This window comes from Quercus robur, chromosome 2 (genome assembly GCF_932294415.1).
Source record: "Quercus robur chromosome 2, dhQueRobu3.1, whole genome shotgun sequence".
Classification (NCBI taxonomy): Eukaryota; Viridiplantae; Streptophyta; class Magnoliopsida; order Fagales; family Fagaceae; genus Quercus; species Quercus robur.
In genome coordinates, this window is record NC_065535.1 from 10,279,418 (window position 1) to 10,304,164 (window position 24,747).

The window sequence follows — 24,747 nt, forward strand, 5'->3', positions numbered from 1 at the left end:
GGTGCTCGTTAACAGCAAAATTTGTGTCATAATTTTTGTCTTTATGTTAGTATTTTGTCAATTTTATAAGCTTTAGGATCAATTTTATACAATTTCTCCCAACTATTCAATTTTTTCATTAAGTGAGACCAACATTATTTTAACCTTAACAAGCACTACACGATGCTTGTTAATATTTGTCTATATTTATATGGGAAAATTTTATTGCATGTCAATGTGACACAAACACACAAGTATGCAACAACTGAAAAAGACGGGAGTTGAAGGCATAGTTTCTAACTTAAAATTGTGTCTTCAATGCACGTTTTTAGTTGTTTGTAGACAGGGGCGGCGCTATATATAATTAAGGGTGGTCACAGGACCACCCTCAAACTTGAAAAATAAATAAATTTTATACCTAAAAAATAAAAGAAATTCTAGATTAATATGGATTGTTGACCACCCTAAAAAAAAAATTAACCACCCTAAAAAAAACTTGAACATCCTAAATAAAAATTTGTCCATTAAAAATAAAATTTGACTTCTCCAAAATTTTGGTCCATTGAAGATTGAACCAAAAAATTGCGAGAAGCGCTATGTTCACAACATGTCCTCAACACTTTTATAATAAATCTTAAGTGGCAGATTGTTACCAGTAGAAAATAAAATAAAAAATTTAATTATATGTAAATTAAAACTAGTAACAATTGCTAACTAGGATTTGTTGTGAAAATATTGTGAACTTAGCATTTCTCAAAAAATTTCCAAACAAACAAATTAGCCTAAAAGCCCAAATCAAATGTTTAATTGTGATATTTTAAATTATGTTTACAAAAGAAATATTTTAAAATTGCTATTTTTTTTATAATAAAAAAAATGCATATTTTCCGATAGTTAGTTAGTTAGTACTTGCTTTAGTCTTTAGATGAATTTATTGGATTTATGTGATACATCTTGTACATACACATATACACTAAAATAATATCTCAATATTTTATTGAACATGATTAATGTATCGGTTTAATGCCTAAGTTGAATACATTGAATGAACTTGTAACTTACCCTTTATTTTTTTGTTATCACTATGGACAAACTTCTTATAAGGAAATCACTTTTATTACAAAATTTATCTTCTAAGCAAATTTGTATTCACTTGAATAATCTTCTTTTAGATCCTAGGCTATGAGAAAAGTTCTTGTTAGGACATATGTGATTCACTTGTGAGGAACATATGTCATTATTTTATGTAATTAGCTAATCCTTTGACAAAACGCACTTTACTTATATTTGGGTAGATCTAGGGTGTGTTTAATACTTCAAGAAACCTTGTTTCAAGATCAAGTGTTAAAGTCATGCAAGTCTGTTCAAGATTCAAGTGTGAAAAGTGTTGTTCATTAAAGCTCGACAACTAGCTATCTATCGAGACCTGTAGAGTTGTTGAAGCCCGTGGCTCGATAGCAGTTCGACAGATAGGGCATCTGTCGAGGTTTATGAAGTGCAGTTTTTCAAGACTGTTTTGACTCCAATCTGTGATTGTATGTTTGGGCTTTCTTTTCTCACAACCCTAGACAGATAAAATGATTATTTTAAGGCCCATCAAAGGTGACACAAATTGCACAAGTGTTGAGCAAAGTTTGTTCAAGCAAATTGTGACTGGAGACAGAATTTGCCCTAGTTCATCATTCTTGTGAAGAAGTTGCGTGTTTGTGCACCGTTGGGTTTTGTGACCAAACATCTTCTTGATCTTCATCATTTGGGTGAATTGAAGAACTTTGCAGCCAACAACCTTCTCTAGTTGGTGATTGAAATCGCATACTGGGATCCACACAATTGGTTAGTCACGTACTGGGAGCTGTACATTACAAGGAGAGATTGTCACTACAGAACAAGTCCAATTGGGTATTGGGGTAAGGGTTCAACTGTAGGTTGGTATAAGATACTGGAATTCCTTTACTTGTAACTGTATGTTATGATAATAGTAGATTCTCGGGAGTAGTAACCTTAAAATCACTCGATGGGATTTTTGCCATGTTGGTTTTCTCCATTCGTAAACAAATCACCGTGTCAATTTATTTTATGTTGCATACTTAGTTTAATTGGTGATTTGTTTGTGCTATCACGCGTTTGCATGTTAATTTGATCAATTAATTCTAATTAATCAATTAATTCATCACAAGGGGTCAATACATTTTTGGCTTATCAAGTGGTATCAAAGCAGGCACACTCTGATTAGGTTTTAATTTTTATTGTGTGATCCATTGACCCCTATTTGTCATGGATAGAGGACAGTCTCTTATTATACCTCCTTTATTTGATGACACTAACAATGCATACTGGAAAGTACGCATGAGAGTTTTCTTGCAATCTTTAGATGAGAAGGTGTGGTAAGCTGTAGAGATTGGCTGGACCAAGCCAAAGGAAGCGCCGGTCGATTGGGATAATGCCAAGATCAAGGCGGAAAATTTCAACAACAGGGCATTAAATGCTTTGTTCAGTGCAGTCACTAATGAGGAATTCAATAAGATATCCTCCACTGAAACTGCAAAGGAAGCATGGACCATTCTCCAGACAACCTATGAAGGAACTAAGGTTGTCAAGGATTCGAAGCTTCAGAGGCTCACTACAAGCTTCGAAGAGATCAAGATAGAGGAGGATGAGTCGTTCAATGAGTTCTATGCCAAACTCAAGGACATAGTGAACTCAGCTTTCAATCTTGGGGAAACCATTCTTGAACCTAAGATTGTGAGAAAGGTGCTCAGATCTCTACCCGAGAGATTCCATGCCAAGATTACTGCTATTGAGGAATCAAAGGATATCGACAAGATTCCTTTGACAGAGCTGGTTGGTAATTTGCAAACCTATGAGTTAGGTTTAACAAGAATTGGCAAATCGGGTAGGGGCAAGAGCATGGCATTGAAGGCCAAAAGCAATGATACTGATGAGTCTTCAAACGATAAGAATTCTAAGATGAAGTTCTACATTACGAGGCAATTCAAGAAGTTCATGAAAAATGCCAATGGGAAGAGCTTCGACAAGGACCGTAGGCAATCCAATTTCTCTCAGTTTAAGAGCCAAGATAAAGGGAAGAAGGATGCTAAGGATAGCGGTCAATACACTGTTCCCTCAAGACTGAAGTGCTTCGGGTGTCAAGGCTTTGGACACATGAAACAAGAGTGCCCCACATATCTCAAAACCATTGGGAAAAGCAAGGCACTAGCTGCTACATTGAGCGACACTGAGCCTAAAGATGATTCCGACAATAAGGATGACAGAATTCAACCTTCACTGCCACTGTGAATCCTATTAAAGGGATTGTTGAAGATGTGGATGAAGAAGAGGAATTGGTGGAGTCCAAGTTTGAGAAGATGGATGAACAAGATGACATCCACACAACCTATGCAAAGGTATACAAGGTCTCAGAAAAACATGAGAAATTGTATAGGTTGACAACCAAGAAGCTTAGTGATGTGGAACTTGAGCGTGAAGAGTTTTCCACAAAGTTTGATGAATCCAATCAAACTATTGGAGTACTGAGGTTTGAGAATAACTTCTTGGCTGAGAAGATCAAGAAGCTTGAGGCAGAACTGTTCCAAGTCAGAGCTCAACTGGAAAGAACTTCAAGCGCTAAGCTCGATGAAATGCTTAGTTTTCAAAAATCTGCTTCCGATCGAACCGAATTAGGGTATGATTTCTCTTCTCCTAGTATTGCTTCTACTAGTTCTACTGTTTTTGTTCCTCCTACTAATAATGTTGCAATTGAGAACAACTAATGTCAAAACTGATTTAGCTAGTGAGAACATAGATAAGGGTAAATCTATCTGTACGGCACCTAAACGCCCAAGTTCATACTGGGCCTTGGACCATGAATCAATGATATGGGCCAAGGATCTAATCTTCACATCAACAATGGCCCCAGCCCAGACCCACGAATAGCCACCAACGTGGACTGAGTATTGTCAGGACACTTAGAAAGCGGATCGCATACGCCCTGCTCACAGGATGCTCGGGAAACCATTCCCGGTATTTATGTACATGCTCGGTCACATCGCTCGAACACATCACCGTTTACGTGCCCGGCAGAACCTTAGGAAACTCCACTGCCGAACACATTAATTGAAGTGGGAACCATTTCCAAGGCCACTCGTACCTAAAAACCCACTTAAGCCCATCGACATTGGACCCTTCTTTGCACTAAGGGAGAAGATCACGTACCCGGCAGAACCTTAGGAAACTCCGCTGCCGAACATATTAACTGAAGTGGGAACCATTTCCAAGGCCACTCATACCTAAAAACCCACTTAAGCCCATTGACATTGGACCCTTCTTTGCACTAAGGGAGAAGATTACGATGATCATCCCATTAACGAAGGCTATAAATAGGAGAAACGAATGGATAGTGGGGGATGCAATTCTGAGAGTAAGAAAGAGAGAAAGAGAAAGGAGTTAACGTTGAGAAAAATTGAGAAAAGTGTTTGCATTGGGTCCCTTAGCCTAGGACTACCCAAGGTAGGATACTCAGACCCACCAAATAAATAGATTGTGAGCCCAAATAGTGGTTTGGCCCATCAAGCCCGTCCTTAGAGCTTACACTATCTTAGGAGCACCCCCTAAGCAGGATAAGAAAGAAGTTAAAAACCCTAGGGCTGAGAAGACTAACTCTCAAAAGCCTAAATAGAAGAAGCAGCATCTTTGTCATCATTGTGGAGTAGCCGGTCATACTTGACCCAATTGCTATAAGTGGTTAGCCACTCAACAGAGCTACGACATGATAGCATTGGGAAACCAAAATCAATTTCCATCCTCTTTTTCTCCTCTCGGAGATTTTCTCAAAGCCCTCATGTTCCTTTCGAACTTGAATGGTTTTAATTCTTCCCCCTCACCGTCGGATCAAGGGTTTGCTAGACGGAAAGATTCTTCTGTGTGGAAGGAAAAGGGCTCTAAGTGATTCTGTCACTTTTTCTCTCTCTCTCTCCCTTCTTGTTTTTGTTTGCATTACCTGTGTGTTTTGCTTTACCATTTTGAATCAGTCTAGTTTTTATGCTTTACTTTGTTTAACATGTTTTTTGTTTGTTTTCAGTTTTGTTTATTTTATTTTTCATATAAAAATAAAAAATAAAAAAATTGAAAAATCATAAAAATACAAAAACAGTGTGTGTTTTGTGTACATTGGTACTTGTGTACCTTGGATGGCCATTGAAACAAAATTTTCTAAATTTTGTATCTCTTGTAGCTTAGATGAACATCTCTATGCACAACTAAGAAAGTGAGCTTTGTGGCTCGTGTTTGTGATGAGTAAGATTAAGCTATCTCTTGTACTTAACACTCGTATCACTCTTTTTGACGGGAAGAACTAGAAAATCCTAAGAGAAAGATGTGAGAGTGCTTTTTTCTTTAGCACACAGGCCCAAGGATCCTGGGCCAAATAGTTGTGTTTTGGTGGACTGGGCTTGGTTCACCGCAGCTAAATGAGGGCTGATTATGAACCAAGTTGTGCGCAAGTCACATAAATCTCCTCAAGGCAAAAATGCAATTCCTCCCCGGGCGTACTGTCGTGGGATCCTGGGGTGTATTAGGCTTGTAAGAACCCAGAATCTCTGGTTCTGTGCACTATACAATCTTTCTCCATGCTTGTTATGCAATGAAATTTTGTCCTTTCCTTTTACCTTTATAGGTCCTACACAAGAACAACTATACAATGCACATATCTTCAAATAATTGTTAGTTTCTTAGATTAGGATATATATATATATATATATATATATATATATATATGTATATATATTAATACATATACATATATGTAAATGAATTTCATAAGAATGATTCAGCCACGAGGATCCTGACCCCAATTCTCACAGACTTATGCTTTTGCACAAGACTTGTGGGATTTGGAACTCAAGTCTGAGTGGCTTTGCTTGGGCAGTGACTCAGCTTTACAAGCAAGAATATATATGTATTGAGCAGCAAGAAGCAGTAAAGATATATGCAAAGTAATTGTTAGAAATTCTCAAATCAATATGAGATATTTCATTATTTTTCTTGATTGTGGATTACAAATGTGCTCACTAAGACGTGATACAAGGTTCAAATAAGCTCAAAAATTACAGACTTTGATGGCTATTCAAGCCTCTAAGACTTGCAAAGTTTGAATCCTTTTGAATCCAAGTATGTGCTATAGTGGCTGTTTCTGGGATACCGGGAGACATTCCTCTGTTTTTCTTAAATTTTACAGAGTTCTAATGACTCTGTTATGATATTCTTCCTACTGAAAATCCTCCCCCCTTTCAACATGGGTTTTCTCTTCCTTTTATAGTGTGTTTTCTAGGGCTCCATGGTACTAGTGATTTCTCTCTTTTGCCCATCAGAGCTCGTGCTGTGACAGTTGCTCAAGGGCTGGTCTCTTCCCTTTTTTTCTCATAGTTTTCATCTTTTATTGCTGTTTCTCTAAAAGTCATTTGCTGACTTTCCATTCCGGGGCGTCCTCAGCAATTAGCCTTCAATCTCTCTTCTTTCAAGGTTTCTCATTTTTCAAACTTAGCTGTCGGTGTTATTTCCTTGTTGTCATTATTCCCAAATAATTGGAATCTTTTACTGCTGGGTTGAAAGTTCTCTTCCAGTTGCTTCTACGTATGATTTTCTCATTCTTGGTTCCTTGTGGTACAGCTCCTTTGTTCATGAATGTTTGCTTTATACTTTCTGATTCTTTGCTGCACCAGTGGGTACTTGAGAAGGACATCTCTGTTCTTCATTTCTTGTATTTCGTGGTACCTTTCTTGAGTTGTCTCAATCCTACAGTAGTTGTCCTGCATTACCTGAGGATCCCGGGTGTCTGGCAGCCTCTGGGTATCCCGGCCCAGTTCTTTCACTGAATTTTGCTAGACTTTTTAATGACTTTTTTGCTGGAAATCTGAACATAAATAGGGCCTTAATGTTGATTCTTCTTGCTGCTTGAATTGGGCCTTCTTTACTTTTCATGGAATGTGAAATTTTAGCATTCAACAAAAGGCATAACTAACCATCGCACCACTATTGCCCGCTAATCATGAATGACATTTGTGTGCTTCGGCATAGCAAAATTGGAATGTTAAATACTTGACATCATTGGGTATTTCTTTTCTATCTCTTATATGCCCATGCATGATTTGCTTAAAAGAAAAAAATATGCAAAGAAAAATAAAAGCAAAAAGATCAAAATGCTTTATGTATGATTGCAAACGTGTATTCTAGGAGATGTGGTAGTTATAGGATGTACCTCGAAGGTGATAGTCTCCATCAAACAGTTATGATTGTGTGTGAGTTAAAGTGATTTTCTCATATCTCAAATTGTCATAACATGTTTATACTTATACAATCTTGCAATGTTTTTCACACACAACACGCAATATTTTTTGCCACTCTTGATACATGTGCAGGTACAATGTGATTTGGCCATCACAAGGTTTGCATGTGTTAATGTATGCTCACTAAACTATCTTGACTTATTTTGAAATATAAAATTGGTTAGACTTGTTTAGTATGTGTATGTGTGTGTGTGTGTGTGTTTGGTATCTATGTGCTTAAAATTTTTGTTGAGAGATGATTTTGAGAGTTCAAAATGTTAATTGGATCCTTGGTTGAGTTGCATACTTGATTACATTCATATCTGTGTTTTTCCCTTCTTTGAAAAACTATTTTTAAGCAATCTCGATACCTCTTCGACACCTCTCAATACCTGGCTTATCTATCGAGCTCATCTGTTGTTTTTCATTGCAATCTTGACACCTCTCGATAGCTAGGTGGATCAATCAAGAAATCTCTTATCTCCTCGATAGCACCTCAATAGCTCCTCGATCCATTGAGCTTATTTTGCTGTGGACACCTCTCGATAGCTTCATTTGTCAAAGCTTTTAAAGCTCGACACCTGTCTCGATACCTCTCAACACCTCCATTTATTGAGAATTACTAAACACCTATATAAGGGTTTAAACGCAATCCGATCCTCATTTTCTCGATCTTTCTCGATCTGTCCATGTCTTTTTACCTCCCAAACCTCTCTCACTCACTCCTAACCTCTTAAGCAATTTTCAAGCTTATTCAAGTTTTCTTCACTTGGTAAGTTTCTAATCCCTCATTTTCATGCATTTCATGCTTTGTAACCTAAGTTTTTGGGTTTTCTATAAAAATTAGGGTTTTTCAAAATCAAAGAGGTTTTTGTGAAATTTTTGTGATGGGTCTTGAAGATTTGATCTTAAAAACTTCATGCATTGCATTACATGCGTATTATAACTATATTTTCCTGCATTTAATTGTGTGTTATATATGTTAAATTGTTTGTGTACTAGTAGGTTTGGATTGAGCTGAGCCCATGATAATATTATTGTTGCATGTCACATGCTCATGCATATTCATGCATACATCCTTTCCATTCAATATATTATTGTATATTTGAACTGTTTGGGACTTTTCTGAGTATTTCTTTCTTCCTCCTCACTCTCTAGTTTATGTTAGTGCATCAATGGTACCAAAACGTAAGTCTGCTCCGTCTCGAAACCCTTTTCGTTTCGGGGCATCGTCTTCTTCTTATCTAACCCCCTCTTTGGTTCAGTTCCATGATGAGGATGCCCGAAAGGACTTCTCAAAGAACTTTTCTCTATGAGGTGTTCATTCGGAACGCCAAGTCATCTTGTCAGACTTCTCCGACACTGACCTACCCACTGTCATTCATAGTCGGGGTTGGGAGTCACTGTGTGACGTCCCGGTCACCTGTCCATCTGTGCTGATCCAGGAGTTTTACTCCAACTTGCATGGACTTGATTCTTCAGTACCTTTCTTTCATACTCGCGTTCAAGGTACGTGCATAGTTGTCACATCGGAGTTGGTGTCCGATGTGCTCCGTGTTCCAAAGGTAGAGCATCTTGACTACCTTGGTTATGAGCTTCTGCGAAATGTGTCCAAAGACGAGATGATTTTCGCTTTCTGCGGGCGTCCTTCTGATTGGGGTAATCGTCAGTTTACACCATGTTCGACCTTTGCTAAAGGTTCTAGATTCATGGACATGGTGATGACTTTTGTTTTACACCCTCTTTCTCACTATAACTCTATCACAGAGCCTCGTGCTCAATTTTTGCTTTCCTTTCTTAAGCATCTCACTATAGATTTTCATTCACATTTTATTCTTTCTATTATAGATGTGTATAGAGATACGGCAACCTGTGATAAGCTCATCTTCCCTTCAGCTATCACGCGGATTTTATGCCATTTTTCTGTTCCTTTTCCCTCGTCCAACCACTTCCCCGTTATGTGTGCCATTGACTATGCTACCGTTAAACGAAGCAAGGTGCAATTTCGATCGAGGCGGTCTGATACAGCAACTCCTCCCACTCCTTCAACTCCATCCACCTCCGCTCCCTCTACTTCAGCGGAAGGTGTGACTCTAGATGCTATCATGGCGCAGCTTTAACGTATGGATGCTTGCCATGATACACTCTCTACTGAGTTGTATCAGGTGAACACCCGTGTCGGCCGTATTGCTAGACGGCAGGCTCGCCTTGGTGGTTTTGTGGAGTCTCCCTCTCCTCCTCCAGAGGCACCTGAGGCATTCGAGGACGATAATGACTCCGACGATGATGATGATGGTGAGGATGGAGATGCTAGCTCTTCCAGCTCTAACGAGATGTTTACTTGGCACTCTTACCCTTTGTCACTCATGACAAAAAGGGAGAGTAGTTTTGGTTATGAGAGAAGTCATAGTTAGGGGAAGGGTTAGTATAGGAGATTTTTGTTAGGGGGAGAGTGCACATTGAGGGATGTAGTGATGATTTTATGTGTCTTTTCTTTTCTTTCTATTTTAGATACATTGTTCATGTACCTTAGATCTTGTGATCATATTGTGATAGCAAACTTTGTACTTGTCTATATATATATACATTTGAGGTTGTTATTATAGTTCTTTCACCTATCTCTCCATGTGTTGTTTCTTTTCTTTCTTTATACACATGTTTCTTATGCTTGTATGCAATCTATTATTTCTATTTCACACAAAGATGCCTTGATGAGTTTTGTTTAAAGTGTTTTAGAAATATAGGTTGTTAAAGTCTTTCTTGCCATAGACTCTCTTCTTGCAAAGTTTTTCAAGAGTTTGTGTTATGATAGATTTTATTGTATTCAACAAGTGAATATGAGTTGAGTGATTTATGACTTCTCTCATATGCTCATTTGTTTGTTGTGGTTTTGTCACGGATTGCCAAAGGGAGAGATTGTTAGGACATATGTGATTCACTTGTTAGGAACATATGTCATTATTTTATGTAATTGGTTAATCCTTTGAAAAAACGCACTTTACTTATATTTGGGTAGATCTAAGATGTGTTTAATACTTCGAGAAACCTTGTTTCAAGATCAAGTGTTAAAGCCATGCAAGTTTGTTCAAAATTCAAGTGTGAAAATTGCTGTTCATTAAAGCTCGACAGCTAGCTATCTATCGAGATCGGTAGAGTTGTTGAAGCTCGTGGCTCGACAGCAACTCAACAAATAGGGCATCTGTCGAGGTTTATGAAGTGCAATTTTTCAGAACTGTTTTGACTCTAATCTGTGATTGTATGTTTGGGCTTTCTTTTCTCACAACCCTAGACATATAAAAGGATTATTTTAAGGCCTGTTAAAGGTGACACAAGTTGCACAAGTGCTGAGTAAAGTTTGTTCAAGCAAATTATGACTGGAGACAAAATTTGCCCTAATTCATCATTCTTGTGAAGAAATTGCTGTATTTGTGCACCGTTGGGTTTTGTGACCAAGCATCTTCTTGATCTTCATCGTTTGGATGAACTGAAGAACTTTGTAGCCAACAACTTTCTCTAGTTGGTGATTGAAGTCGCGTACTGGGATCCACGCAATTGGTTAATCATGTACTAGGAGCCATGCATTACAAGGAGAGATTGTCACTACAGAACAAGTCCAATTGGGTATTGGGGTAAGGGTTCAACTATAGGTTGGTATAAGGTACTGGAATTCCTTTACTTGTAACCGCTTGTTGTGATAATAGTGGATTCTCGGGAGTGGTGACCTTAAAATCATCCAGTGGGGTTTTTACAGTATTGGTTTTCCCCATTCGTAAACAAATTACCATGTCAATTTATTTTCCACTACATACTTAGTTTAATTGGTGGTTTGTTTGTGCTACCACGCGTTTGCATGTTAATTTGATTAATTATTAAACTTGGCTAATTAAATAATTAATTCATCACAAGGGGTCAATACATTTTTGGCCTATCAGTTCTCATCTTTTCATCCTAATAATCGAGAGAAAATAAAAAGAGCATATTTACAGAGATGTTCTTGTCAACCTCTTTGCCATGATTTCTCTAAAAAAGAAATTAGTGGAGTACTGCATTAATTTAATCCTAATTAGTTTAAAGAATACAAAATATAGGTTGGAACATATCATAAAAAAGGATAATGCATTTTGTTTATATTATTACTTATTTAGGTAAGATGTTAGTAATTAAAAGGGAGATCAATAATTTAATAATTACTTGATTGTGTATATTGAAAAAATAATGTAGTTGATAGCATTAATAATGAAGGTATCATACAACAATTTCAAAATATGAAAAACTTGTAAAATGAAATTTTAAAACTTTATGTATTTGCGATTATTATCTTTTTGTCAATATATTCAAATTTTATTTTTATAAAATTTTGTTTAATTTAAATTTCTTAATAACCATCTGAACAAAATTTATGGGACCGCCACTATTTGTAGACTTATGTGTGAAGGGCACTGGAGAGCGCAACAAACACTGCCCCATGTATATATTACATCCACCATGTTTTACACATCTGTTTGGATTGTTTCCCTACCGCTTAATAGTTTTTCATACATATCAACCGTCATCGATCGTACGTACCGTGGTGATTGGTGCATGGCATGTTTTTTGCGTGTCTCATGCTTGAGTCATTAGCACCACTAATACTTGAGCCGATGACCATCGAAGATCTTTCGAAGAAGTTTCCTGTTGGACCATATGGAACACAATTACAAATATATCTTCTTGACCGAGACTTGAGACATAGTCTCCTACACCTCCGTCATCATGAATATAAGATCTTAGTGAGCAGTGAGCACGTCACTATTCACTAGCCCTTCAGGTCAAGTCTTAGACCTGGCTACTTAGGTTTAAAAATAATTTAAACAAACGATGAGAAAAGACTTGCCTTTTAAATTTGAAAATAATTAAAACAAATAAAGAGACAACTCATTTGCCTTGTATATGTAATATGTGGGTTTGCTGTCATATGTAATCTGTTCATTTTGATGTTGGGCTTTTTTTTCGTGCTTACTCTGTTACAATTTTTTTTTTTTTTTTTTCAGATTTTAGTTCAAAAAAAATTTTTTTTGGGCTTTTTTTTGGCTTGAAAGTAGAACAAATAAAAAAAAAATTTATTTGAGGTGTTCCTAATTTTTTTTTAAAGGTAAACAAATAAAAAAATTTTAATTATTATATATAATTTTTTTTTTTTTCAAGTCAAGGTGTCTTGGACTAAACGTGCCGCCACCACTGCGGTCATGAATCAGGAAACACCCATAATTTATGACAGTGAAAATTTCTAATATATATATATTAGAATTTTTTTTTTTTATGAAAATCTTTCTCTGTATATATGTATATATATATATATATATATAATAATTTAGGATAATTTTTTTTGATAAGATATATATTAGGATAATTTAGTCAATATATACAAATGTATGTGTAGATATCAAGATATATAGGGATTGGGTAATTTGTACACGGACTGCACGTTAAATCTCACCATCAATTAGATGGCAAGGTGTTATCTATAAGATTTATTTTAGGATAATAAATACTAAATAATTTATGATGTAAAGTATAAATTGTTGTTAATTCTAATTTGGTTTCACCACTGAAATTATTATTTTTTATTTATCGATAACAACTTGTCACAAAAAATTTGTTGGGAAATTATTGTAAAATTATTGCAGAGGTAGCATCACTCCAAATTCTTTGGCAAAACTCATGCTTGTCAAACCGGACAGTTCAAAAATGGTAGAATCCTCAATGATTCTAACTCTCTAATTCTCTTACTCAATAATTCAATATGGTAGTTCTTCAAGGGAACTAGTCCTTCAATGATTTTTCGGGAGAATCAACCTCCAAGCTAGTTTTAATGAGAACTAAGCAAATGCATTCTTATTCCATTCTTCTTGTTACAATCATCTCAGTTTTATACTAGTTACTGTGGTACTGTTAATAGTAACTAAACTAACTGACTAAAAGGTACACATATTATAGCTCAACACTCCAACTAACAATATACAATACTTTGATGCTTGTTCTAACTTGTAACTAACTCTGTACAAGTACCTACTGCACACAATTGTCACAGCTGTGATGTCTTGTACTGAAGTCCTAACAAAAAGAATAGAAAAAGTGTGGTTCATGCTCTTTTGCCTTTTTTTTTTCTTTTTTTGTGGGAGTGGGGCAAGTTAGGCAAGTTGGATGAACAACTTACCATCATAGATGGAAAATGTGATCAAAACCAAGTGCTTTTTGGCACTCTTTCCGTTAGTAGATGCAAGAGAGTCAACTGAAAATAGACTTAGATTGTGTTTTCTCTTTCAATGCTTTCCTTTACACCTGAAAAAAAAAAAAAAAAAAAAAAAAATGGTACCATATACTGAATTGTGTGACAAATATACTTATCACCGAAACTTGTGTTACCAATAAGAGAATGTCAAGCTCTTGAATGGGAATCGAACCATGCACGTGAAAAATATGGTGTAGCATCATTCCCCAAATTTAAAACGTTTCACAATATCTAAAAATTGTGTCAACGGTATACTTGGTTTTGATTGTAGTCACTGTCTCCTCCTGTTGAATGACCAATGGTTGTGAAATCCAAACCTATAATGTGTGAAATTCAAATGAGGTTCTGTAAGGAGCAATACCCTTAAGAGGAACCAAAGTCACAATATCGCTTTCAATGATAGGATATAATTTGATTTTAATTGTCTGATTGTAGTGTTTCAAATTATAAGATTTTTTTTTTCTTACCAGAGGTCTTGTAGCTAAATTGGCATCTCCTCATTCACAAAATAATTAGGGGATCCTGGGAGGAAAATGTTCAAACTGCAAAATTAAAAACATATTGTAACTACCTAAAAAAATATTATAATATTTTTGTTAACAATACTTTAAGGAACATTAAATACTTTTTCTAGTCATTTAATGCACCGATCAACTTTTTATATAACCTTTTAAAATTAAAATTAAAAAAAATTATATAATCATAAAAGAAAAAAAAAAAAAGGTAAATTAAAACTTACCCATCTGTGATTTGGTTGAAATTTAAGTTGCTTACTTATAGACTAAAATTTGACACTTTACCCACCCGAGGTTTACTCAGTTAGAGTTCCTAACACACCCCAGTTAGCTCCACTTTTATGTCTCTCTCCTCTAAAAATACAAAAAACATAAAAATATAAGATCAAAAAGAATCCAACGGAACACTTACATCATGGGATTTCAAACCACCTATGGTTTTACTGAAATTTAAGTTACCTACTTGTGATTTAAAATTTAACACTTTACCCATTTGAGGTTAGCTCAGTTAGAGTTCCGTAACACACCTCTGTTAAAAACATGGCTAAATATATAATTTTGCTCAACTTTTATGTCTCTCTCCTCCAAAAACATAAAAAACAAACAAACAAACATGCAAGAGCAAAAAAATTCAGCGGAACACTTGCATCATAGGATTTCAAATTACAGGTACACAACTTAAATTTTCAATCAAATTTCAAATGGGTAAAGTGTCAACTTTCAAACTCCAGATATGCAACTTAAATTTTAGCCAAACCACAAGTAAATAAATTATAATTTGCCAAAAAAAAAGAGATGCAATATTATGGGATGAGTATAATAAAAATTTATACCTTTTCTTTTCTTTTCTTCTTTACAACAATAAAACGGGGAGGTAATTTGAACACAAATTCTCTAATATGAAAAAGTACGTCAATATCATCTAGTGGCGACTCTAGGAATTTTTTTCAGGGTGGTCATTAAGAAACTTAAATTAAACAAAATCTAATATAAAGATAAATTTATATATTGACAACAACCAAAAAAAAAAAAACACCAAATACATGAAGTCTTACAATTTTCTTCTACGATTTTTTTTTTTTTTTTTAATTTTGAAATCGTTACATGATAATCTCATTATCAATGTTGCAAGCTACATCTTTTTCAAAATTTTAGTTAAATAAAATTTTTCTTGGATTTTTCTTTTTGTTTGTAAGGGCTCAATATATTGTTAAGAGGAACAAAGTTTGAGGTCAAAATCTGACTACAAACTTAGTTGTAACTTAAGACTACAACTTTCACTAAACATATTAACATGACTACACATTTTGAAAATCTAACCATTGAATTGTATGTTCTTTAGATTCTTAAAATGCATGTCAAATTTCATGTTAATCGGATGTTATTTATTATTTGATCCATAAACTTATATTTTGCGTATAATTTTATACTACAAAAACTCGAAATTTAAACATTTGATTGATGACATAAGATGTTGATTTTTTATCTTCTTAAATTTTTGCAAGCATGGAGGATATAAGAAAAAAAAAATGTAATCTAATTGTGGATTTGTCAAAATTCGTATCCATTAAAAAAATTATCGAGTGGAGTTATAGCCTTAGTCTACAACTAAGTTAATTTGTTACTAAACTTTATCCAAAGTTTAATTATATTGAGCTTAAAAAATTTAGGATGGTCACACATTTTTTTAAATGTAAAAAAATCATAAAATTTTTTAATTTTATATATAATAATGATATTTTTTTTTTTATCAAAGTGGTCCAGTAGAGCTAGGCCGGTGATATCACCTAACTACAAAACAACAATTATCTCTTTCGTGGAAATTGTAAAGTGTTTGTCTCAAGTAATGCATATTTCTTGATTAATTTTTCCACGTTTAACATTTGCGCGTGAATAGGTGATCCAAAGTTACATTACTTTTCAAAGCCGCCCAATTAAAATGAGTGTTTTTTTTTTTTTTTTGGCTGAAATTAAAATGAGTGGTTGTTACTTATTAGTTGTTTGTCATTAATATGAAATTTGACAATTAGTAACTAGATTGACTTTAGGCCTAGGCCATTTGCCTATGGAGTATGGTCCCATTAAGTTGAGTTATCTAGATTTCATTGTTTTCAAGTTTTGAACACACTTTAATTCTCTCTCTCTTTAGTACAAAATTAAAAAGAGGGTGAAACTTAGGTACGTTTTCTAAGATGTTGTACATGAGTTCTCTAATTAAATTTAAACAGATTGTTATCCTGACTAGTTAAGCACATATTATCTTTTTTTTTTTTTTTCAAAAATAATTAAATTCATTGTGTTAATACTTTTTAATCTAGTTGAAGAATTTAATATATTACACATTAAGAATTTTCCAAAATGTTATCTGTGGGGGCTATGGCCCAAAGTAACGAGTTGGGCCTTGGGCCCGTCCAAGGACAATAGCGAGTCTGAGGAGACAACGTGACTTGGATGATCTACGTTATAAGCCTTATCACGGGAGACAAAGAAAAAAGGTCCGAGGAGGAACTCCTCCTCGGACACTACAAATCTAGAGCAGAGGTATGTTCAAACCGCTGAAGCGCACCCCCTAAACACATGAAAAGGAAGAAAACCCAAAATATCTAAGCAAAAACTGCCACCACCACATTAAATGCACTGCAACTACTTTCCTGGCCGCATTAATGTGGAGAAGACCCCTGAACAGTGTTACCTTAGCTACCGCAACTCACAAAGGACTGAAAGGGGTGTCTAATGGGATAGGTGCTTAAGTGGGGGCTTAGATGATCAACAAGTGTAAAGTCCAGATGATCAGGAAGAGCCTATATAATGTATAAAGGCCCCCATAAGGAAGACACGAGAAACAGAGGGGAGAATACTGTAGCATGCAAAGAACCCTAATGTAGTGATCTGTATTTATAAATAAAATTCTAAGTCTCCTCAGACCGGAGGTCATTTCATCATAATAGCTTTTGTTCTTGTCTGTGTGTTCCTTAATCTCATGTAAGTCACTGCTTAACTCATCTAAACCTAGTTCTTTGACCCATACTCTACAAAATTCATTGTATTGAGCTTTTTGGACCAAGATTCCATACAGTGTGGGCTTGGGCTCCAAATTTTGTCTCTACAATTGGCACCGTCTGTGGGAAGAACTTGAGTGTTAGTGAGTACGACGATTAAGCATGGCAGGATCAGGTCCACACCAAGAAAATCCACGCCAAGTTGATTCTCAGCAGACAGAACCTATTGGGCCTCAGCGGCAAAATAATCCTCTTGACCCTGAGCCAAATCTGGGCAATGGAAGGGACCGAGAGGTAAGCGTACATACTACTCAGACGAGCCAAAGCCACTCCCAAGTAGGCAATCGCATATCCCAAAGGCGAAACAACTTTCAGGCCATGCAGCAAAAGATAGACGACCTGAAAAAGAGGTTGCGCCGTGCACAGCAAAGGCGGTCCCCTTCCAGCTCAGACATATCCTCTAATGAGGAAGAAGATGTCAGTTACAGGCGGAGATCAAGAACTCCTCCAAGTGAAACCTTTTCCTATGAAAAGGAGCAGCGCCATGAACGGAGACATAAGAGCCCATCTAGTAAGGGTCTGGGTAATGATGCCATGAACAAAGCCCTGGATCAGATCTCTAGGTCACCCTTTGCGCACAGGATAGAGGAGGCTAAACTACCATGGCATTTCCATCAACCTACGTTTACCATTTACAACGGCTGAACAGACCCTGTGAAGCATGTGAGACAGTTTAACCAAAGAATGGCTATCCATTCTCGAAATGAGCCTTTGATGTGCAAAGTTTTTCCGCCCAGCCTGGGACCCGTAGCGATGAGATGGTTCAACAACTTGAAGACGAACTCCATAGATTCCTATAAGTAGCTCACTCAAGTTTTTTGCTCTCGTTTTATTACGAATAGCAGGGTTCCTCAACCCCTAAGTTCGTTATTATCATTATCTATGCACGAAAGGGAAACCTTAAAGGCGTATTCGGATAGGTATTGGGACGAGATGGATGAAAACCACGACGACGTCGCCATCAGCACGTTCAAAAGTGGTCTCCCCACTGAGCATGGTTTAAGGAAGTCTCTAACTGATAAACTCATTACCAGCGTTCACCAACTGATGGATAGGATTGACAAATACAAAAGGGTGGAAGAGGACCAGCTACAAGGGAAAGGAAAGGAGAAGATCATCCCTCACAAGGGGAATGATTACAGGTCGAAACGATACAACAGTAACCAGCTGAGAAGAGATTTTGTGAGACAGGCTAGACAAACCAACATGCAAGCGGTTAATGTCGTATTCAGAGAGTTGGTGCAACGGGTTTTGGAGAAAGTCAAAAACGAGCCTTTCTTCAAATGGCCGAGTAAAATGGCCAAAGACTCCTCAAAGCGCAACCAGAATCTGTATTGTCAATACCACCAAGACCACAGACATACCACCGAGGATTACAGGAATCTATGGAACCACCTGGATCAGTTAGTCCGAGAAGGAAAATTGCGCCACCTCTTACACCCCTCTAGCGGTCATCTGGGCCAGGCAGTCCAAGAACCCCGGAAAGACGTATCTTTGAGACCTCCCATGGGTACGATACATGTCATCCTCACCGCTCCGGGGAGGACCGGCTCTTTTCCCTCTAGGGTAATATTTGTGGCTCGGCTCTCCACCGAGGACGGTGAAAGGGAGTCCAAAAGATCTAAAAATGGGAACTCACCTGTGTTGGGATTCTCAGATGAGGATAAGATTGGAACCATCCAACCTCATGACGATTCTTTGGTAGTTACACTAAGGATTAAAGGGTTCGACGTGAAGAGAGTACTGGTAGGCCCGGGCAGTGCTGTGGAGGTGATGTACCCTGATCTGTACAAGGGGTTGAACCTAAAGCCCGAGGACCTAATGGCTTATGACTCCCCTCTTGTAAGTTTCGAAGGGAAGACTGTCACACCAAAAGGGCAGATCAGACTGCCCATACAGATCGGATCAAAGGTGGTAGAGGTGGATTTTATCATGGTCGACGCCTACTCACCATACACGGCCATAATAGCCAGACCTTGGCTCCACGCCCTGGGAGCCGTTTTTTCTACACTTCACCAGAAGGTAAAATACCCGTCAGGGGGCCAAGTGGAGGAGATTGGGGGAGATCAAGCCATGGCTAGGCAATGCATGGTGGTCGCCATCTCACGCCAGTCCAGTACAGAACCCTCGGCGTCTGTGAAAGAGGACTTATAGCAATCAGTCACCTCGACAATACCTGTCGGTGAACTAGCCGAGGAAATAAAATGTGAAAGTCTAGAAAGGGTTACTGTCGACAATGATCCAGAAAGATTATTCCAAGTCGGTTCGGAATTACCTCTCTAAGAAAGAGGAGAACTGATTGGGTTTCTGAAGAAATGTTGACGTATTTGCATGGGACGCCTACGATGCCTCGGGGGTTGACCCAAATCTCATTTGTCACTACCTAAACGTTAACCCATCTTCTATTCCCAAGAAGCAGCCACCCCGGCGCCCGTTGAAAGAGCATGCTGACGCTGTTAGGGATGAAGTGATGAAGCTGAAAAAGGCAGGGGCTATCAAAGAAGTCTTTTACCCCGAGTGGTTGGCAAATACAGTGGTGGTAAGAAAGAAGACAGGGAAGTGGCGAGTCTGCGTAGACTTTACAGACTTGAACAAGGCGTGCCCGAAAGACCCGTTCCCGTTGCCTCAGATAGACCGGTTGGTAGATGCAAATGTAGGCCACCCTCAAATGAGCTTCCTGGATGCCTTCTAGGGTTATCATCAAATACCATTGGCTCTAAAAGATCAGGAGAAAATAGCGTTCATGACACCCGTCGGAAACTACCACTATAAGGTGATGTCTTTCGGTTTAAAGAATGCAGGGTCTACTTACCAAAGGATGATGACCAGAATGTTCGAACCACAACTAGGCAAGGTTATTGAAGTCTACATAGACGATATGGTAGTAAAAAGTAAAGTGATATCCGAGCACGTGAGAGATCTTGAAGTCATTTTTGGCATCTTAAGAGAGCACAAGCTGCGCCTCAATGCTTCTAAGTGTTCATTTGGTGTCGGGTCTGGTAAATTTCTGGGCTATATGGTAACTCAAAGTGGAATAGAGGTGAGCCCGGACCAAATCAAAGCGATTCATAACCTACAAGCTCCTCAGAACCCAAAAGAAGTCCAGAAACTCACTGGAATGATCGCAGCATTAAATCGATTTATTTCCCGATCTGCAGACCGATGCCGACCTTTCTACCTCTTGATGAACAAGTGGAAAGGATTTGAATGGTCTGAGGACTGTGCCTTAGCCTTCCAACAACTTAAAGAATACCTGTCGTGGCCACCCATCATGTCTAGCCCTGAGGCCGATGAAGTTCTGTTCGCCTACATAGCAGTGGCCCCTCACGCTGTGAGCTTGGTATTAATACAGGTTGATAACGGCATACAACGGCCAGTGTACTATGTAAGTAAATCGTTACATAAGGCTGAGGTGCGTTACTTACCACTGGAAAAGGCAATCCTTGTAGTAGTGCATGCCACATGGAAACTCCCCTGACAGTTTTTAGACCCCTTAAACAATTGATTAAACCTAGGTAATTAGCCAAGTTGTTACTTAGTTCAATTAAACAAGTCTAGGTTATCACAATTAAAAAGATCAAATCATGCAAAGCAGCGGAAAATAAATAACACACGATATGATCACCCAAGAAACCAAACTGGTAAAAACCTGGGGAGGATTTGACCTAGCTATCCTCAAGGTAAACTTGAATCCACTATCTGAAAGAATCGAAGTTTATACAAAAGGACTTACAAGCACCCCCACTTGACTTCCTAATGCTACCAACCAGTAGAACTTACTGACACGACCACGTGCAAGCTCCGAATCCACGGACTCCTTCTTTCTTTGGATTCCCACCAGCTACAAGCACCCCCGCTTGTGTATTCTTTAAGCTTTAATGGCAGCAACTGTTTTGATCATCAAGGTGTAGAGAATATCTCCTCCTTGAAAACCCTAAGTTTGTGTAAAGGAAAGCTCCTCTAGATCTCACAAGAGATTTACACAAACCGCAATATGAGCAACACTAAAACGTGGCTAGGGTTTGCCTTTTATACTTAGGACAAATAAGAAACCCTAAAAACGTTTTAAAAACAACTAGGGCTGAGTTGGAAAATTCTGCAGAAAAGCAATCTGCCCGAGCTTCGATCGGTCGAGCCTAAACTTCGATTGATCGAGCCAGGCCGAAAGCCACAGTGCTTTCTGCTTAACACTCGATTCCAACTTTACATCGACATACAACTTTGAGCTAGCTTTAAACACTTCTAAACACATTGTTTTGATCATGGTTTGCCAACAATACAAATTAGAGTTCTAAATACATAAATTCCTACACTTTAGAACCTAACAAACTCCCCCTTTGGCAATCTGTGACAAAACATAACTTAAAAGCTCAAAGTTTACAAAATGAAAAGCCCTTTACAAAATAATGCTCATAAACAAAAATTCAATCCTAACTACTATCCATCAGTTGCAAGTGTAGATAGCAGCTCAATTGAATCAACCTGTATATTTCCTGAAACACTAAACAAAATGCATAACCGCATGTGTGAAAATAATACAAGTAAACAAAATAACTTCTTGATTTCAAACAACACACAAATAAAGACATATATCAATGAATAACTCATAAATATAAATCAATAAGCAGTTTGAAACAAGAAACAAATAAAGTACCAACAAAAACATAAAACTCCCCCTAACATGAATATCCCATAAAAAACAAGGTAAGAGCTAAAAAAGTTAAGTACACAGTGAAGCACCTAGATACAATCTAAAACTCCACAAGCTCCAACCAAAATCAAAAAGTCTCCGCCTGAAAGCAAAAACTCTACAAGTACTCCCCCTTTTTGTGACGGAATGCCAAAGGGCAAACAAGATATCCATCATCAAAAGGGAGGTGGTCTAAACTGCGCCAACTCCGCACGCAAGGCACGGATCTCATCAAGCACGTCCACCAAAATCTGTCCTTGAGCCGCCTGAACGGTCAAGACATGATCCAATGTGCGACGAATGTCTGAATCATCTGTAGCAATCGGTGGAGGAACAGCAGCATCAGCATCAGCAGCAGCACCTGAAGGCTCAGCAGCAGCTGTACCTGTAGAAGAGGGAGGAGGGGGAACACTACTAGATGACGCACCTCTAGGACGAGAAGGAGGGACCCTCAACTAAGCAGCCCTCTGATGAAGAAAGGTGGCACCTATAGGAGCTATCACATGAACAGGCTCACCTGACGGAAAACCATCTAGACCTAAATAGAGCAGAATCCTATGAATGAAAATAGGATGAATCAGCGCATGCCCTACGGCAGAACTCCTATGAACCTCGTTCAAAGAACAAAGGAACAAGTGAGGAAAACTGATAGACGCTTCAGAAGCAAAGGCGTACAAAAACACACATCACTCTAAAGGGATGGTATGGAAGTGAGAGATAGGCCATAAGGAATGACAAGCAATCCTAAAGAAGAGATAGGCAGTCTCGGTAAGCTCAGCGGACGTGATCCGAGGATCAGAACCCCACTGGATAGAAGACCCAGTGATGTAAGATATGACTACATCTAAAGAGGGTGACTCATCATAGGGATAGACAGCATACCGAACAACTGGCACCCCAAGAGCCTCAGCCACCACCCGAGGGGTAATGGTGAACTCTACACCTCGTATCCAACTCCTAACAAGGGTGTTGGAATCATAGATGTGGCAAGAGAGGTTCGAGTAGAACTTTCTAATCAGGGCGGTCGGAGGTGGATGATCTATCTGTACGAGAGGCAACCAACCCCTAGACTCAAAATTGGCCCTAATGGCCTGATCAAGCGCATCTAACATAACAGCTCGCTTAGACCAGATCTTACGCCTACTGTTCAAGGTGACAAAGGCTTCTCTACACTTATCATTCTTAAACAGCTCTACTCTAGGTGGAGACTCAGAGGAAGTGGAAGTGGTCCTATGAGCTCTAGTTTTCCTAGGCATGGTGCTAAGATAAGGATCAAAACACAGAGCGAAAGAACAAAAACCACAAAACCAAAACCAAGGGCAGACTACAAGTTAGCACAAAAACAAAAAATAGAATGAAAATCTATATGATGCATGAACAAGTTTAAATGTCATGATGCATGTGCTAATGCAGTGAATTGAGTCAAAAAGATTCAAATTACAAAATTGGCTTGCACATAAAGATTTTTAACACAAAAACCCCAAAATATAGAAACCACTTGATCAATTTTAAAAAAATTGACGAATTGATCATTACACCTGATATAATAACAACAATAATGACCAATTACATCAATTGGAGAAGCCAATTTCATCAATTTAAGCCAATTTGACAAAATCCCCAATTCGGATCAAATTCAAAACCCTAGAATTTCCAATTTTTCAAAAACTACAAAATTGATCAAATTAAACTATAGGGAACATCAATATAACATCATGGCACAAAAACCCATTGATCAATTACACAAGAATTGGCTTGAATCATCAAAAACCCCAATAATTTTGAAGACGCCAAAAATAGCCATGAGAATGCATGAAAAATGCATGAAAACAAGAAAGAAACTTGAAAAAGAAGGGCAAAAGGGTCTTACCGGCTTCTAAGGACAAAAACCTTGCAAAAATCTTGAAGGAAAACGACAAAAAATTGATGGTGGAGCCAAGAGCCAACGCGGAGAGAGAGAGAGAGAAGCTTGAAAAAGTTTGAATAGTGACTTTGAAAAAGTCCTATTCTGCTTTTTTAAAAACCTGATACACGAGTTTCGATCGATCGAAAATCAGCCTCGACCGGTCAAAACAGACAGAGGCTCCCTCTCTCAAAAATTTTAAAATTTCAAAAATTTCGATCGGTCGAAAAACAGAATGGACCGATCGAATCAGGCAGAGGCTCACCATATTTTTTAGGAAAAACACAATTTTTGAAAAACAAGTTGATTTGACTCAAAGCATTAAAATTTAAGACCAAAAATGCATGAGTATGAGATGATATGATTTTCCAAACAAGAATTTTAAGCCCAATATTCCCAAAAACAAAATTTTGCATTCTCCACAAATTTTTAAGCAACAAATTTAGTTTGCACATAATTCAAAGTAATTGCAAAAACTTGGTTGGTCAGACCATAAACACACACAATAACATGTACAATGTTTAGCAACGAGTAACTCGTGTAGTGTGTGCGACTAGCAAAGACATGAGATACATGTGAGGTGATATGTGAATAGCAATCAATCACAGAGTCTACAAAATTCATCACAAAGAATTTAAAAGAGACTATCACCTAAAGAGTTACATCATATAACTCCCACATCTCCTAGATCATAAGCTTGCAATCACGTACGTTTCTTGTATTTATGCCTCATAATATACATTCCAATTTTAAGTTTATGTGAGTTTGGCATCAAGCCTAATAGTACACACCAATTAGATTTTAAGAATTAAGCACTTTTACCGAGGCTTCACCTTATGTTCTTTTTGTGCATGTGCTATACTTTCTCGAGCACAAAATCTTATGATATGCACTAAGGTGTTCATGATTGGCTAGTGAACAGTGGTGAGATGGTTATTTATGCCTTTCTCTAAAAGTTCAAGTCCAACATTTAAAAACAAGTGACTTCAAGATTAAGACATAGTAATCAAA

At 37.5% G+C, this 24,747-nt stretch overlaps 1 protein-coding gene across 1 annotated transcript; it reads left to right on the forward strand.

Moving 5' to 3' along the window:
- Positions 1-18,025: 18,025 nt before the first annotated feature.
- On the forward strand, positions 18,026-19,297 carry LOC126694644 (uncharacterized). Its single transcript, XM_050391022.1, has one exon. It carries the CDS (start codon positions 18,026-18,028, stop codon positions 19,295-19,297), a length of 1,272 nt encoding a protein of 423 aa, XP_050246979.1.
- Positions 19,298-24,747: the final 5,450 nt, after the last annotated feature.